The 14,380-nt window shown below is 36.5% G+C and overlaps 1 protein-coding gene across 1 annotated transcript in view; it reads left to right on the top strand.

Annotated features, from left to right (window-relative positions):
• Positions 1 to 14,380, top strand: part of WDHD1 (WD repeat and HMG-box DNA binding protein 1) — a 55,589-nt gene that overhangs the window by 17,463 nt on the left and 23,746 nt on the right. Inside the window, exons 11-15 of the mRNA XM_037503381.2 lie at positions 1,322 to 1,532; positions 5,360 to 5,547; positions 7,822 to 8,006; positions 10,549 to 10,790; positions 14,199 to 14,336. Of these exons, the coding sequence (XP_037359278.1) occupies positions 1,322 to 1,532; positions 5,360 to 5,547; positions 7,822 to 8,006; positions 10,549 to 10,790; positions 14,199 to 14,336 (964 nt within the window). The remainder of the gene's footprint in view (positions 1 to 1,321; positions 1,533 to 5,359; positions 5,548 to 7,821; positions 8,007 to 10,548; positions 10,791 to 14,198; positions 14,337 to 14,380) is intronic.

Below are 14,380 nucleotides of genomic sequence, written 5' to 3'. Positions count from 1 at the left end.
GTGCTTCGTCAATCTGCCTGTTCTGTTCCCCGCTCTGTCTCTGGTGAATCCTCTCACCCTCCTGCACATCTGGCCTGTACCCCGGTTCTTGTATAAATAAATAAATCTTTTTTTAAAAAAAAAGATTTATTTATTTATGCATACAAGAATGGGGGTACGGGCCAGATTTGGGGGGGGTGAGAGAATTCCACAGAGACAGAGCAGGGAACAGAACAGGCAGACTGACTGAAATACACTGCTGAGGGGAGCAGCGAGTGAGATAGGAGAGGTCTGCTGCGCCATGTGGGTTGCTCCCTGGCTGGGGATCGAACTCGTGCTGTAGACTCTGCGGTTAGCCTCATAGGTTGTGTCTTAACCCCTTGCTCCACCAGGGATGCCCTAAAAAAACTTTTGTGATCACCTTGAATATGTAAACTTTCAGACTAGATAAAATAGTTAAAATCTTCTTAATTTGCATTTAGTTATTTAATTATTCAAATCATGTTTAAATATATGAATTTAAAGTATTTTTCCAGATCTCTCATGTTATTAGTCACTAATTTTTCCAAAACATAATCACGTACTATCATCTAAAAGATTTTTGATAATAGTCCTTTTTGACTTCACTAACGGTATTCTCATTAGAATTTTATACCAAACTATAAATTTCCATTGGTTTAACTTTTGTATAGTTTTTGTTCTTTTCACTAGAAATAGCTTGTGATCTCTGCAATGTATTTGCATACTACTTCACTTTTTAAACTGATCTCAAAATCTGTTTATAACGACATCCAATGCTTGCAATGATATGTTCATATTCCTAGGAATCAATGTTTAACTGTTAAAATTTCTTTGCCTCTTTTGTATTTCAGTTGGTTCTAACCTTTTACTTTCAGAAGCATCAGAAAAAGCCTTGTTTTAACTGAGATCATTTAAACCAAATATATTTTATCTAAGTAGTATCTTGTTCAAAATTAAAGTAAGAGAAAGATTGTCTTATAGTGAGAATCTTTGTAGAAACTTATAGGGACTTGTAGGTGACTATTTCTGGGCAATAAGTTTTGAGGAATAAAATTTTGCCTTATATTGGTATATACAGTGTTTTTTTAACATGTTCTGTACATCTGCCCCATCCTTACATTAGGTGGTATTTAAAGTAATGACCAAGTCATATATAAAAACTAATACAATCCCCATAAATATGTTTACAAATTATTCTTATTAGGGCATTTGCTTACTTGATAGTAATAAGTAATGGGTACTTATTAAAAGATTGCCTTTTGAGTAATTGAGATTATTCAATCGTTCACTAATACTTTGTAATTTGTATTAATTTGTTTAGGTATCTAGCAAAGTGGAAAAGGATTACAATAATCTTTTTGATGGAGATGATATGAGTAATGATGGTGATTTTCTGAATGACAATGCAGTTGAGACGTCTTCCTTTGCAAAAGGGATTATAAATGATGATGAGGATGATGATGACCTCACACTGGCTTCAGGTCGTCCTAGACAGCGAAACCACATCCTAGAAGATGATGAAAATTCAGTTGGTATGAATTGATTTTGTGGATAAAATGACTCATCTACTTGATTAATATTTTAAATTATTTATTAAAACTACTATTTAAAGTCATTGTTGAATTAGTAGAATGTAGCTAAAGCAGTGTGTAGAGGGAAATTTATAGCACTAAGTACTTATGCTCAACAAGCTTCCAAACTGATGATCTAAACTTGTGCATTCATTAACTAAAAAAAGAAGAGGAAATTATTAAATCTCAAGCAGCAGGTTGAAGGAAATAAGAACAGAATTAAATGAAACTAACAACAACAAAAGAATTATTAAAAAAGTAAACCAAAAGTTAGTTCTTTGAAAAGATCAGTAGAATCAACAGATCTGTATGTTACCTGATCAAGAAAGAAAGAAAAGACTGGGCCTCCCCCGTGGTACAGCCTTTAGCGCTCGGTTGCGAAGCTGCCCGCAGCCTCTGCAGCACCAGTTAGATCCCCGGCCGCCGGGCGAGGGTCCCACATGGCGTGCAGACCTCTCCTGCCGCCCGCTGCTCCCCTCAGCAGTGTATTTCGGTCCTTCTGCCTGCTCTGCTCCCCGCTCTGGCTCTGGTGAATTCTCTCACCCTCCCGTGCCTCTGACTGTACCCAGTGCTTGTATAAATGAATAAATTAATCTTTAAAAAAAAAAGAAAGAAAGAAAGAAAAGACTTAGATGACTAATATAACTAATGAATGAGTGGTTATCACCATAAATCCTATTGACTCTGATGCTATCCAGTATAGTAGCCACGAGCCCCCTGTGGCTATTGAACACTTGGAATGTGTCAATAACATGTGATATAAGTGTAAATGCTACCAGATTTTTAAAATAGCACCGAAAAAAGAATGTATCTTAGCAAATTTTTAAATTAAGCATTTGTTGAAATATTAACAGTATATTAAATGCACAATAATGTCAAAATTAACTGTTTCTATTTCTTTTAAAATACAGCTTTTCAAAAATTCTAAATTGCATATGTTCACATATTTCTGGAAGATAGCACTGGTATTGCTATTAATAGCAAAGGAAAATAGAATATTATGAATAACTTTGTTATCTATAAATGCAACAACATAGAAGAGATAGTAAAATTCTTTTAAAGATACAGACTGCCAAGATAACTCAAGAAGTATATGAATATTTAAAGCAATTGAGATTGTAATTAAAAATCTTCAAATGTGTTTATAAAATGCAATTATATGGTTGTAAACTGTGTTGCTTTTAAATCATTTAGGATTTATACAGTTTCTCAGTTTTGATTTGAGAAACTTTTCTTTGCTTTTTTTTAGTGTGAAAGAGCATTAGAAGGAAGTGTACATAGAGAATAGAGGATAATAGTTTTCTAATAAAACACCCAAAGTTACCCATTTCCTCATAGGTAAATGCCTACCTAAACAGGGTTGGCCCAAAGTGCGGCCACTGAGGCCCAAGAACTCACTACAAGTGTAAGGTACCTTCTGCTGGGGAATGATAGGAAAGGGGCAAATGGAGCCAGCAAGCAAGTCTGGGCCAAAAAGAACAAAATCAAAATATAAGTCAAGCTAAGGACTGCCGTTGTCAGCCTCCCCACAGGTCTCTTGGAGGAGAGATCTGTGTCTCTTCCAAGTAGCTCCTTCCTTGTCCCACAGGTTTCTGATGCAAGTCGAGGGCTGAGAAGCAAGCAATACTTTACATGTCTGTTCCACATGCCTCCTCCAAGTCTTTTCCGAGTTATCATCAGCGTCTTGGCTGCTCAGCTTCACCCTTCATTAGGTGTGACTCCGGAGCTTAATATATTTAAGCATTTTTGAGGACCCCAAAGAATATTTATGGAATTGTTTTTATTATTATTTACCATGTTAGAAATTAAAACTAAGTAAAGGCTTCTTTTTAAAGATTTGTTTATTTATGCATAGAAAAAATGGGGTGTAGGCCAGAGTTGTGGGGGGTGGGAGGACTCACCAGAGACAGAGTGGGGAGCAGAACAGGCAGATATTACTGAAACAAATTGCTGTGGGGAGCAGTGGGCGAGACAGAAGAGGTCTGCTTTGCCATGTGTGTTAACTCACTGGCTGGTATCAAGCTCACGCTTTAGCATTCATAGCTCTGAGACTTAACCCATAGACCATCAGGGAGACCCACATGTAAACATAACTTTTTTATGAAAAACAGGTTTAATAAGAAAAGTAACATTTTACCTTTTTAAAAAATCTTTTTAATGCCTGGCATAGAATATAGCTGGATTCTCTTACTTATTTCAGAATTCAGTCTACTGCCATATATTGTTTTTGCTGAAAGCACTTGAAGAAAATTTAGCTTTACAAAAATAAGTAGTTTGAAAAGAGGAAAGTACTTTAATAGCCTGTTCAAATAATTGTGGATATTCTTCTTTGTTTTGTTTTTTTTTTTAAGATTTATTTATTTATTTTATATAAGAACCATGGTACAGGCCAGATGCGTGGGAGGGTGAGAGGATTCACCAGAGACAGAGTGTGGAACTGAACAAGCAGACTGATGAAATACATTGCTGAGGGGAGCAGCGGGCATGACAGGAGAGGTCTGCCATGCCATGTGGGACCCTTGCCGGCGGGCTGGGATCGAACTGGTGCTGCAGAGGCTGTGGACAGCTTCACAGCACTGCGCTGCACTGCCTGGGCCACCAGGGGAGGCCCTGGATATTCTTTGATACTGCAACAAAAGTGAACAAATGATAGCTTCTTGAAGATTACTTGTAATGTGGAATCTGAAAACTTTTCGGTTAACCTTTCAACTGTTATAGTTCATTGTTCTAACAATCTTTGAGTTAGTCTTTTACCATGTTTGATTTTTGTAACATTTTCATTGGGCAGTTTGGGAAATACTGGTTCACTGTGGTTTGCAGACCTTACTAATATTGGTACATTAATCATATTTTTTTTAGTATCGCCAAACTCATTAGAAGTTTTTTAATATTAGGAAGTAGACAAGTTCATGGTATCAGATAGATATTTTCCAGTATTTAGATTTTCACTTCAAAGTCAAATTTTATCATTGACAACAAATTTTAAATCAGTTACTTTTCTTAAATGACAGACTCACTTCATTCATTTTGTTTTAATTATTTATTTATGCGTAGAAAAACTGTGGTGTGGGCCAAAGGTGTGGGGGGTGAGAGGATTCACCAGAGACAGAGTGGGGAGCAGAACAGGCAGATTGATTGAAGTACACTGCTGAGGGGAGCAGTGGATGAGCCCCAGGAGAGGTCTGCTATGCCATGTGGGTAGCTCCCTGGCCAGCCAGGGATCAAACTCATGCTGCAGTGGCTGTGGATAGCTTCATAGCACTGTGCTTAACCCCTTGTGCCACCAGGGAGGCCCCTCACTTCATTCATTTTCAAGACAGAGTTTGCCAAATACTTGGTAACCAGTTTATTTGGCATTCTGTCAAGTAAGAGTAGTGTTCCATGAAAGTTAGTTTTGTTTACAACTTACTTGCACAAATAATTTTTTCCTTTGAGACAACCATAAAAATTCTTTCTGCAGCCTTCCCACTTCAGCACAAAAAAAATTTTGAAAAATTGTACAAGGATCAAGGTTTAGTAAAATTAATAGTTTCACTGAAATTGAGTGATGCAAATGCATTGAATACTAGCACAGGTTGATACCACTGACTGGATTGATGCTTAGGCGCCAGCAGTTTTACCGTCTGTTGCTTTTGTACCATCACTGCAAGTGTAATACAGTGAAAGAGGCAAACAGCATTTTAGTTTCATTAAGTATGAGTGAAAAGGTTTATTAGAGTTTATAATGCTTTTCTTTTTCCAAGCCATTGGTACTTATAATGGCCTAATTATATCCCTTTGTATTCTAGATGTAACAATGCTAAAAACAAGTTCATATCTTCTCAAAGAGGAGGAGGAAGATGATCAAACAGGCAGAATTCAAAATTTACCACTTGTAGCTTCCCAAAGGCCATTTTATGAAGGACCTATGCCTACTCCCCGGCAAAAGCCTTTCCAGTCAGGTTCTACACCCTTGCATCTCACTCACAGATTCATGGTAAGCCTTGCATGTACACTTAGCTTTTGAGCAGTTTTATCTCACTTTTAAGCATTTCATCTCACTACACTTAATTTTTTAATATATTTATATATGTATTTTACATCGTTCATTTTTGTACAATGTTTGCTTTCTCTTCTCAGGTGTAGTCCGCGTAGAAGGCCCACCACCATTTCACCAAAGTCATAAACCCTTGTGCTCTTCCCTCCCCTGTTCTAATCCCCCTTTTCTTACTCTCCTGCAGAATGTCTCTGATTTGTAGTTGCCTGCCATTTTTTTTTTTAATTATTATTATTTTCCCCTGATCCTTTGTTTGGTTCCCCTATATTCCTGCTATAAATGAAACCATCTGATATTTTTCTTTTTCCTTCTGACTTATTTCACTGAGCATAATCCCTTCTAATTCTATCCATGTTGCTGTGAATGGCAAGAGATTTTTTTTTTTTATTGCTGAATAGTATTCTATTGTGTATATATATCACATCTTCTTGATCTGGTCATCTATTTTGGGACATTTGGGTTGTTTCCATATCTTACCTATTATAAATAGTGCTGCAATAAATGTAGGGGTGCAGGTCTCCTTTCGAATTAATGTTTTTGTGTCTTTTGGGTAGAATGGAATTGCTACCCATTGCTGGGATGGGTGGAATTGCTGGGTCACGTGGTAGCTCCATTTTTAGTAATTGAGGAACCTCCACACAGCTTTCCATAGTGGTTGGATCAGTTTGCACTCCCACCAGCCATGTAGAAGAGTTCCTTTTGCTCCACATCCTTGCCAACATTTGTTGTTACTAATTTTTTTAATATGTGCCATTTTCACTGGTGTAAGGTGGTATCTCATTGTGATTTTGATTTGCATTTCTCTGATTATAAAGGATGTTGAACATTTTTTCATACACCTGTTGGCTATTTGCATTTCCTCTTTAGAGAATTGTCTTTTTAGCCCTTCTGCTCATTTTTTGACTGTATTGTTTGTTTTGTTCTTGTTGAGCTGTCATTACACTTAATTTTGTTTGGTGAAAGAATATTTTTTAAAACCTTGATTAATTGACCTAGAACACATTGTTTGTTTTTAATTTTGTGGTTTATTTTATTACTAACTTGATTTTAGTCTTATTTCAACCTTCTTACTGAAAATTGCATTAAATAAAATTCTGCTTTTTAAAATGACATATAATGAGCAAAAAGGACTGTGACTATGTATTTTGTAATACCCCTTGGCCAGACTTCCCAATTTTGTTCTCATATAAGAGATTATACTGATTTCAAAAATCTAGTTAGAAAATGATTTTTAGAAGTCATCTCCTAGTATAGTATATAAAATATGATAAATATTATGACAAAATAATTCTCCCCTTCCCCCATCTCACCACACTGAATTATAAGCACCACAAGAATAGAGATCTTTCTGTTTTGTTTATTGATACCACTTAGAATGAGGTATGACACAATAAAAATTAAATATATATTTCCTGCATGATTGAATGACTTTATTAGCTTTATGTCTTTAAGTCTGAGAGCTAAAAGAGTTAATTGTTTCTTTTTGCTGGTTTTTTGAGGTTTTCTACTGAGGATTTTGCCTGTTTTTTTTTTTTTTGAAAGGTATAGGCTTAGTGTAAATTTGTATATAAACTATTAAAGTAATATTTTATTTTAATAGAATTTTGCTGGCAGTAACATCAAGAAAGGTATCTTAATTATTTTATTATTGTCAACTATTTAGTTTGTAATTATATTTGTGGTAGCGAAAGGATACATTAGCACTTAGTTGGAGCCTATAGTGTACATCGGCGGAAGATAAGTTTTCCAAAATGCTATCATCTTATGTTGCCTTAAAATGTGTATATATATTCCTAGAATATAAGCCAGCTAGTTGGGACAGAAAAACCTGTCATTTACATTCATATTTATAAATAATTTTTTGCAGTGTTTTTTTTTTGAGGAATTAATAGTTTGGTTGTTTAAAGGTCAATTATAAAATACATTTTTAATGATAGTAATGTAAGTTTTAAAAAACATTAAATGGAATATCCCATTTTGAACAGATAAGTATATATGTACCTTCTCATGAAGAAAAGAATAATTAGTAATTATAGCTCTGATGTTACTACTGTTACCTGATACAATTTAGAGGTAGAATAGATAGTAGTTTCTATAACTTTAAACTGTGATACAGAATGAATTACAGTATTTGTTAGTTTGTGCTATTAGGATGTGCTGATTTTAGGAGTTCAAATTGTCCTCAGACTTGTATTTAACCTTACTTGTTTGTAGGTATGGAACTCAATTGGAATTATTCGCTGCTATAATGATGAGCAAGACAATGCCATTGATGTGGAGTTCCATGATACTTCTATACACCATGCAACACACTTATCAAACACTTTGAATTATACAGTAGCAGATCTTTCCCATGAAGCTATTTTATTGGCATGTGGAAGCACTGATGAACTAGCAAGGTAAATTCAAGATTACAAGAAAGTGCTGCACTGTTAGATACAGTTGTTGAAACTCAATACAAAAATGTGATAAAATAAAATTATATCTTTTGTATAGAATTTTAGAAAGAAAGAGTTTTATATCAGCCCACCCTACCTAAGTACTTATATCTGTTTTTCCCTATTTCCTGGTTATATGCTCTACATATCAAAATGACATGTGACTGATAATGAAGAGAAATGGGACCTCTTTTTAACATTATTGATTTTTATTTGTATTATCAGACAAGTATATGTTAATTGCATAAATTTAAGTACAGAAATTTTAGAAAATGAAAGTTCCTCCCAAAATTCAGTTCTGTGATCTGACTGTAATTAACAATTTGATATGTGTCCTTATAGATACATTTCATATGAACCTCCCCTTTAAAGAACTTATTGAGGTATAACTTACATACAATGTAACCATTCTCGGTGTACAATTTGAATTTGACAAAAATGTTATATAATATTTTTACATAACATTTATATAAACTTGGGTAACCCTATCATACCCAGATATTTTTTATCCACACCCAAAAACATTGCCTCATTTTCCTTTGCAGTTAAATCCAATCCAAGTTTTGAGTAATTGCTGATCTGGGATGTGTTTTTTTTTTTTTTCTCGCTATGGATTATATTTGAAACTATAAAAAAAAAAGTGGAAAAAGACACCAGAAAATATTATCAGTGTTCATTGGTTGGGTTTTTTTTTTTTTTTTAACTTAGTATGTTTTGAACTAACCAAATATTTTGACAGTAGGTAGGTGGGTATACAGGCAAACAATTATCATGAAGAAGCAATGGATGCAGAATCCATATTTTTTTTTTTTTCAAAGATTTATTTTTATTTATTTATACAATCCCTGGGTACAGTCAGAAGCACGGGAGGGTGAGAGAATGAGCCAGAGCCAGAGCGGGGAGCAGAGCAGGCAGAAGGACCGAAATACACTGCTGAGGGGAGCAGCGGGCAGCAGGAGAGGTCTGCGCGCCATGCGGGACCCTCCTCCGGTGGCCGGGGAGCAGCCGGGGATCGAACCGGCGCCACAGAGGCCGCGGGCAGCTTCACAACCCAGCGCTCAACCGCTGCACCACCGGGGAGGCCCAGAATCCATATTTTTTTAAGAAGGAAAAATGTTTTACTCACCTTTTTGTTATTCCAGCTAGCTTACCTTCTCCTGATTTCTTTTCTTCAACATATTTTTGTGCCTGTACACTTGATAATAGATTTTATTAAGTCCCAATTGATTTGAAATTAAAATACTTCTGATTAAATACATTACCTCATTGCTGCTCATAGCGTGGTCCATAAACTAGGGCTGGGATCTTGTTGATAGTACAAATGCTCAGATTCCCGTCCAGATCTTCTGAATCAGAATTTGCTTGTTAACAAGATCCTCAGGTGATTGAGTATGGATTAAATTCTGAGAAACATATTATTTTAATATTTTGATTGGTTTCCTAATTTTCACATGGCAAAATCAAGTCAGTACATCAGTATTGAATTAAATCAGCTTTCACTGTTGACTTGGCTCTAATTCTGAATGTCTTACATAATTAGAACATTTATTGCCAGATGCAATTTTTATTTCAATATCCTTCATTTTACTGTAGTTTTTCACAGTCATTGACAATGTTCATTTCATTTTAAAACTGAATTTGAAATAACTATTCAGAAGGTCAGTATTGCTTCTGATTCCAAAGCTTAAATTTATTAATAACTTAAGTGTATGTATATGTATGCAAAGAAAAGAATGGAAACATCAAACTATTAGCAGTGGTTGATAATTTTACTGATGGGATAATGTGTAGTTTTTCCTTTTTCTCTTCTGTTCTATATTAATTTTTTTTTTGAGTGAACAAACTTGCCTAACATTTGATGCTTCCTTTTTTTTTAAATTTGGTTGTGGTTTTTGTGTGTATTTATAATTTAGGATCATACTCTACAGATTTTAGCCTTTTCTTATTTAACATTAGGTTGTGAGGATTTTCCTGTATTTTAAAATACTCTTCAATAACATAACTGTTAATGTCTAATTAATATAATTCATTTTAAGTGTAGTTCAAAATTACTTTTTTTTTTTTTAGAGGCATGTTTTATTTATTTATTTATTTGTTTGTTTATTTATTTATTTATACAAGCACTGGGTACAGTCAGAAGCACGGGAGGGTGAGAGAATTCACCAGAGCCAGAGCAGGGAGCAGAGCAGGCAGAAGGACTGAAGTACACTGCTGAGGGGAGCAGCGGGCGGCAGGAGAGGTCTGCGCGCCATGTGGGACCCTCCTCCGGTGGCCGGGGAGCAGCCGGGGATCGAACCGGCGCCGCAGAGGCCGCGGGCAGCTTCGCAACCCAGCGCTCAACCTCTGTGCCACCGGGGAGGCCCAAAATTACTTTCTTAAAGCTATTTCTGGTACAATTTGTATATAATTGAAAAATAGACTATTTGGTTTGTTATTGAATATCATAATTAAATATATATAATATCAAATACAAATGTTTGATTGTTTCTGTTTTGATTTTTAGTAAGCTTCACTGCCTACACTTCAGTTCTTGGGACTCAAGCAAAGAATGGATAGTGGACATGCCTCAGAATGAGGAGATTGAAGCCATATGCCTTGGTCAGGGATGGGCTGCTGCTGCCACTGGTGTCTTGCTCCTTCGACTGTTCACTATTGGAGGTGTTCAAAAGGAGGTCTTCAGTCTTCCTGGCCCTGTGGTGTCAATGGCAGGACATGGAGAACAGCTCTTCATTGTTTATCATAGAGGTAGATATTTTCCAGACTTTTATAATTTTATTGTGACCTAAAGAAAAAGGAAATTATTTGAGCTTTCTTTCTCCCCCTCTGTTTTGGATTATATACCTCCTTTTGCACTTACTTTTATTTGAATCAGTATAACCTTTGAATGTGCAGAATTTTGTTGTATTAATTAATAGCAGTGAAAATGAAAATATTTTATTCAAAAAAGATGTATTATACAAAGAATTCCAAGGTGAAGTTTGGTTAATTGCTTCCATATCTGTAGCTTAAAAGATTTTCAGAGTTTAAATGCCTCAGAATGAACTTATAGGAGAAATATAGGGGAACCAAATAAGGCATTAGGGAAAAAATAATAACAGCTAAAAAAAAATAACAAAACAAAAATAAATAGACAACTATAAATCAGAGACATTCTGCAGGGGAAGGGGAGGAAGAGGGATCAAAACAAGGGAGGGAAGAGCACAGGGACTATGGTGATGGTGTGAGGGTGAACTGGTGGTGGAAATTCTGAGGACTATACCTGAGAAAAGAAAGCAAATGTAAAAAAATTAAAAATGATGTAAAATATAAATAAATAAGGAAAAATCCTAAATATCCTTAAATAAAATACTTTAGTTTTGCCTAAGTAAAAAAAAATATATAATAAATGCCTCAGAATGAAACTAACTCCTAGTGTGAAGGATCAAAAGAAGCTTTTTTTTTTAAGATTTATTTATGCATAGAAGAGCTAGGATACAGGTCAGAGGTGGGGGGGGGTGGGAAATGAGAGGATTCACCAGAGACAGAGTGAGAGTGGGGAGCAGAACAAGCAGATCTACTGAAATACACTGCTGAGGGGAGCAGTAGCCGAGGCAGGAGAGGTCTGCTGCACCATGTGGGTTAGCTTCCTGGCTGATGAGGGATCAAACTCGATGCTGCAGTAGCTGCTGATAGCTTCATAGTACTGAGACAATCCCTTGCGCCACCAGGGAGCCCCCAAAACAAGCATTGAATGTGACTTTTGAAAAAGCTGCCTCCTTTTCCTCACCTTATTTTTTTATTGTCAGTCCTATCTTTTCTCTATGCTTATTTTTTTCTAATTCTACTAGAAATGCTTTCTTCTTTTGCTGTTTATGACATTATTGTCCCTGTTTTTCCTCACTGGTAAATCCTTTGCTCCTTTGCTGGCTCTTGTCCTTATGCTGACTTCCCACCTGGAATATTCAAGGGCTAGTCATAGCCGCCTTCTCTAGTACTCTCTCTAGGTTAGGAGTTTTTTGACCCCTCAGCTATACTAAGAAATACATTCTACACTGCCATTCTGTACATATCTGCAGATGTAACTGAAATGAAGATCTAATGGACAAGTAAAAAATGTAATGGCTATTTTTTATTTCATATTTCTTTTTTTTTTTTTAAAGGGAGACAGTAGCTCAACTCCCTTTGATTTTTTTTTTTTTTTAAGATTTATTTTTATTTATTTATACAAGCACTGGGTACAGTCAGAAGCGCAGGAGATTGAGAGAATTCACCAGAGTCAGAGCAGGGAGCAGAGCAGGCAGAATGACTGAAGTACACTGCTGAGGGGAGCAGCGGGCGGCAGGAGAGGTCTGCACGCCATGTGGGACCCTCCTCCGGGGGTCCGGGGAGCAGCCAGGGATCAAACCAGCACTGCAGAGGCTGCGGGCAGCTTCGCAAGCCAGCGCTCAACCACTGAGCCACCAGGGAGGCCCATTATTTCATATTTCTTTAAATGCTGCTTGCAAATCTAAATTGATTTCATGGCTCATAGGTCAAAAAAGCAGTTTGAGGAACTACCCTGGGGATCTCATTAAGGCTGGTGGTTTAATTAATTAATTAATTAATTATTGGGACCCTCGCTGGCGGTCAGGGAACAAACTGGCGCTGCAGAGGCTGCGGGCAGCCTTGCAGCCCAGCGCTCAACCACTGTGCCACCAGGGGAGGACCAAGGCTGGTGGTTTTAAATACATCTATGTCTGTAACTTCTAAATTAATGTCATCAGCCCTGTCTTCTTGTGTCTACATATGTGTATATCTGGTTGTCCATTTGAAATTTTTGTAGACTTTTTAGTATGCATTTCAAACTTAACTTGGTCTCAATAAAACCTTTGATTCTCTACTACCACCCCCCACCAAACTTCCTTCTTAGTTTCCCCCTCAGTAAATGGCATATTGTCAGTCCAGCTGCTATGCCGAAAATGTAAGTTATCCTTGATTCTTCTCTTTCTTTCACTTTCCTCTGCATTTCAATCCCACCAGTAAGTTCAATAGAATAGCGTACTCCAAATCTGTCTCCATCTCCTCCATATGTCATCTCTTAGACTGTTGTAATAGCCTAACTAATCTTCATCCTCAATTCTTTTCAAAATCTATTCTCCATATAGCCTGGGTGATATTCTTAAAAGCTGAAGCAGATCATGTTCCTCTTCTGCTAAATTCCTCTGATGACTTCCACTGCTTTAGAATGCTCCTGCATGTCTGACCATTGCTTGCTTCATCAGTCTCATCTCTTTCTTCTTTTTTCTCTCCTAATATATTCTGGTCTCTATTCTTCAAACTTACCGGGTATGTTCCCATCTTAGTAACTTTCCATTTACTGTTCCCTCTTTCTACATACTATAGTGTTACTCCTCCTAATATTCATGTGGCTGGCTCCAACTTGCAATTCATATCTCAGCTTAAATTCTACTTCCTCAAAGAGCCACCTCTGACTATCCAACTGGAGGTAACAGCTCAGTCAGCTCAGTCTGGTGCATTAAAATAATATATCACATTATTTTAACTCTTTGATAACAGCATTTTTGTTCTTTTGTTTTTTATTAGTGTTCTTTTACCTGAATATGAATTTCACGAGAAGAGTGATCTTGTCTTTACCAATATAGCCCTAGTGTCTGGCACTATCAATATTTCTTGAGAAGGCCCTCCATGGTGATGCAGGGGTTAAAGTGTCAGTGCTATCAATCTATCACCAGGCATTGCCGCATGAGTTCAATCCCAGACCAGGAAACTGACCCACAGGAGCAGCAGACCTATTCTGTTTCACCCACTGCTCCCCTCAGCAGTGTATTTCAGTAGATCTGCCTGTTCTGCTCCCCACTCTGTCTCTGGTGAATCCTCTCACCCTCCGCACCTCTGGCCTACACCCCAGTTCTTGTATGCATGAATAAATCCTTTAAAAAAAATTCTTGAGTAAATGGATTACTACTTATAACTGCTTTATATAATAAGTAAGTCATGTAACATAGTATTCTGCTTCCAATACTTGAGTAATACCTTAGGTGAGTTATCCAGAAAAAGTAGTGCTAATTAATGTAATAATTTATCGCAGAATCAATTCAGTGCACAGAAAATAATTTAGACTGTTGTTACAAAATAGCCTTTGATACATGATACATATTTATATTTTCTTACTAGGAACGGGGTTTGATGGAGAGCAGTGCCTTGGAGTTCAACTACTAGAGCTGGGGAAAAAGAAAAAACAAATTTTGCATGGTGATCCTCTTCCTCTTTCAAGGAAATCCTACCTTGTATGGGTTGGATTTTCAGCTGAAGGCAAGATAAATTCATTTATTTATATTCAGGACATATTTCAAGAA

The sequence above is a fragment of the Talpa occidentalis genome, unplaced genomic scaffold, assembly GCF_014898055.3.
Source record: "Talpa occidentalis isolate TD23 unplaced genomic scaffold, MPIMG_talOcc4v2.1 talOcc4.11, whole genome shotgun sequence".
Lineage (NCBI taxonomy): Eukaryota > Metazoa > Chordata > Mammalia > Eulipotyphla > Talpidae > Talpa > Talpa occidentalis.
Note: the sequence above shows the minus strand (reverse complement) of the source record. Positions and strands in the feature narration are given on the sequence as shown.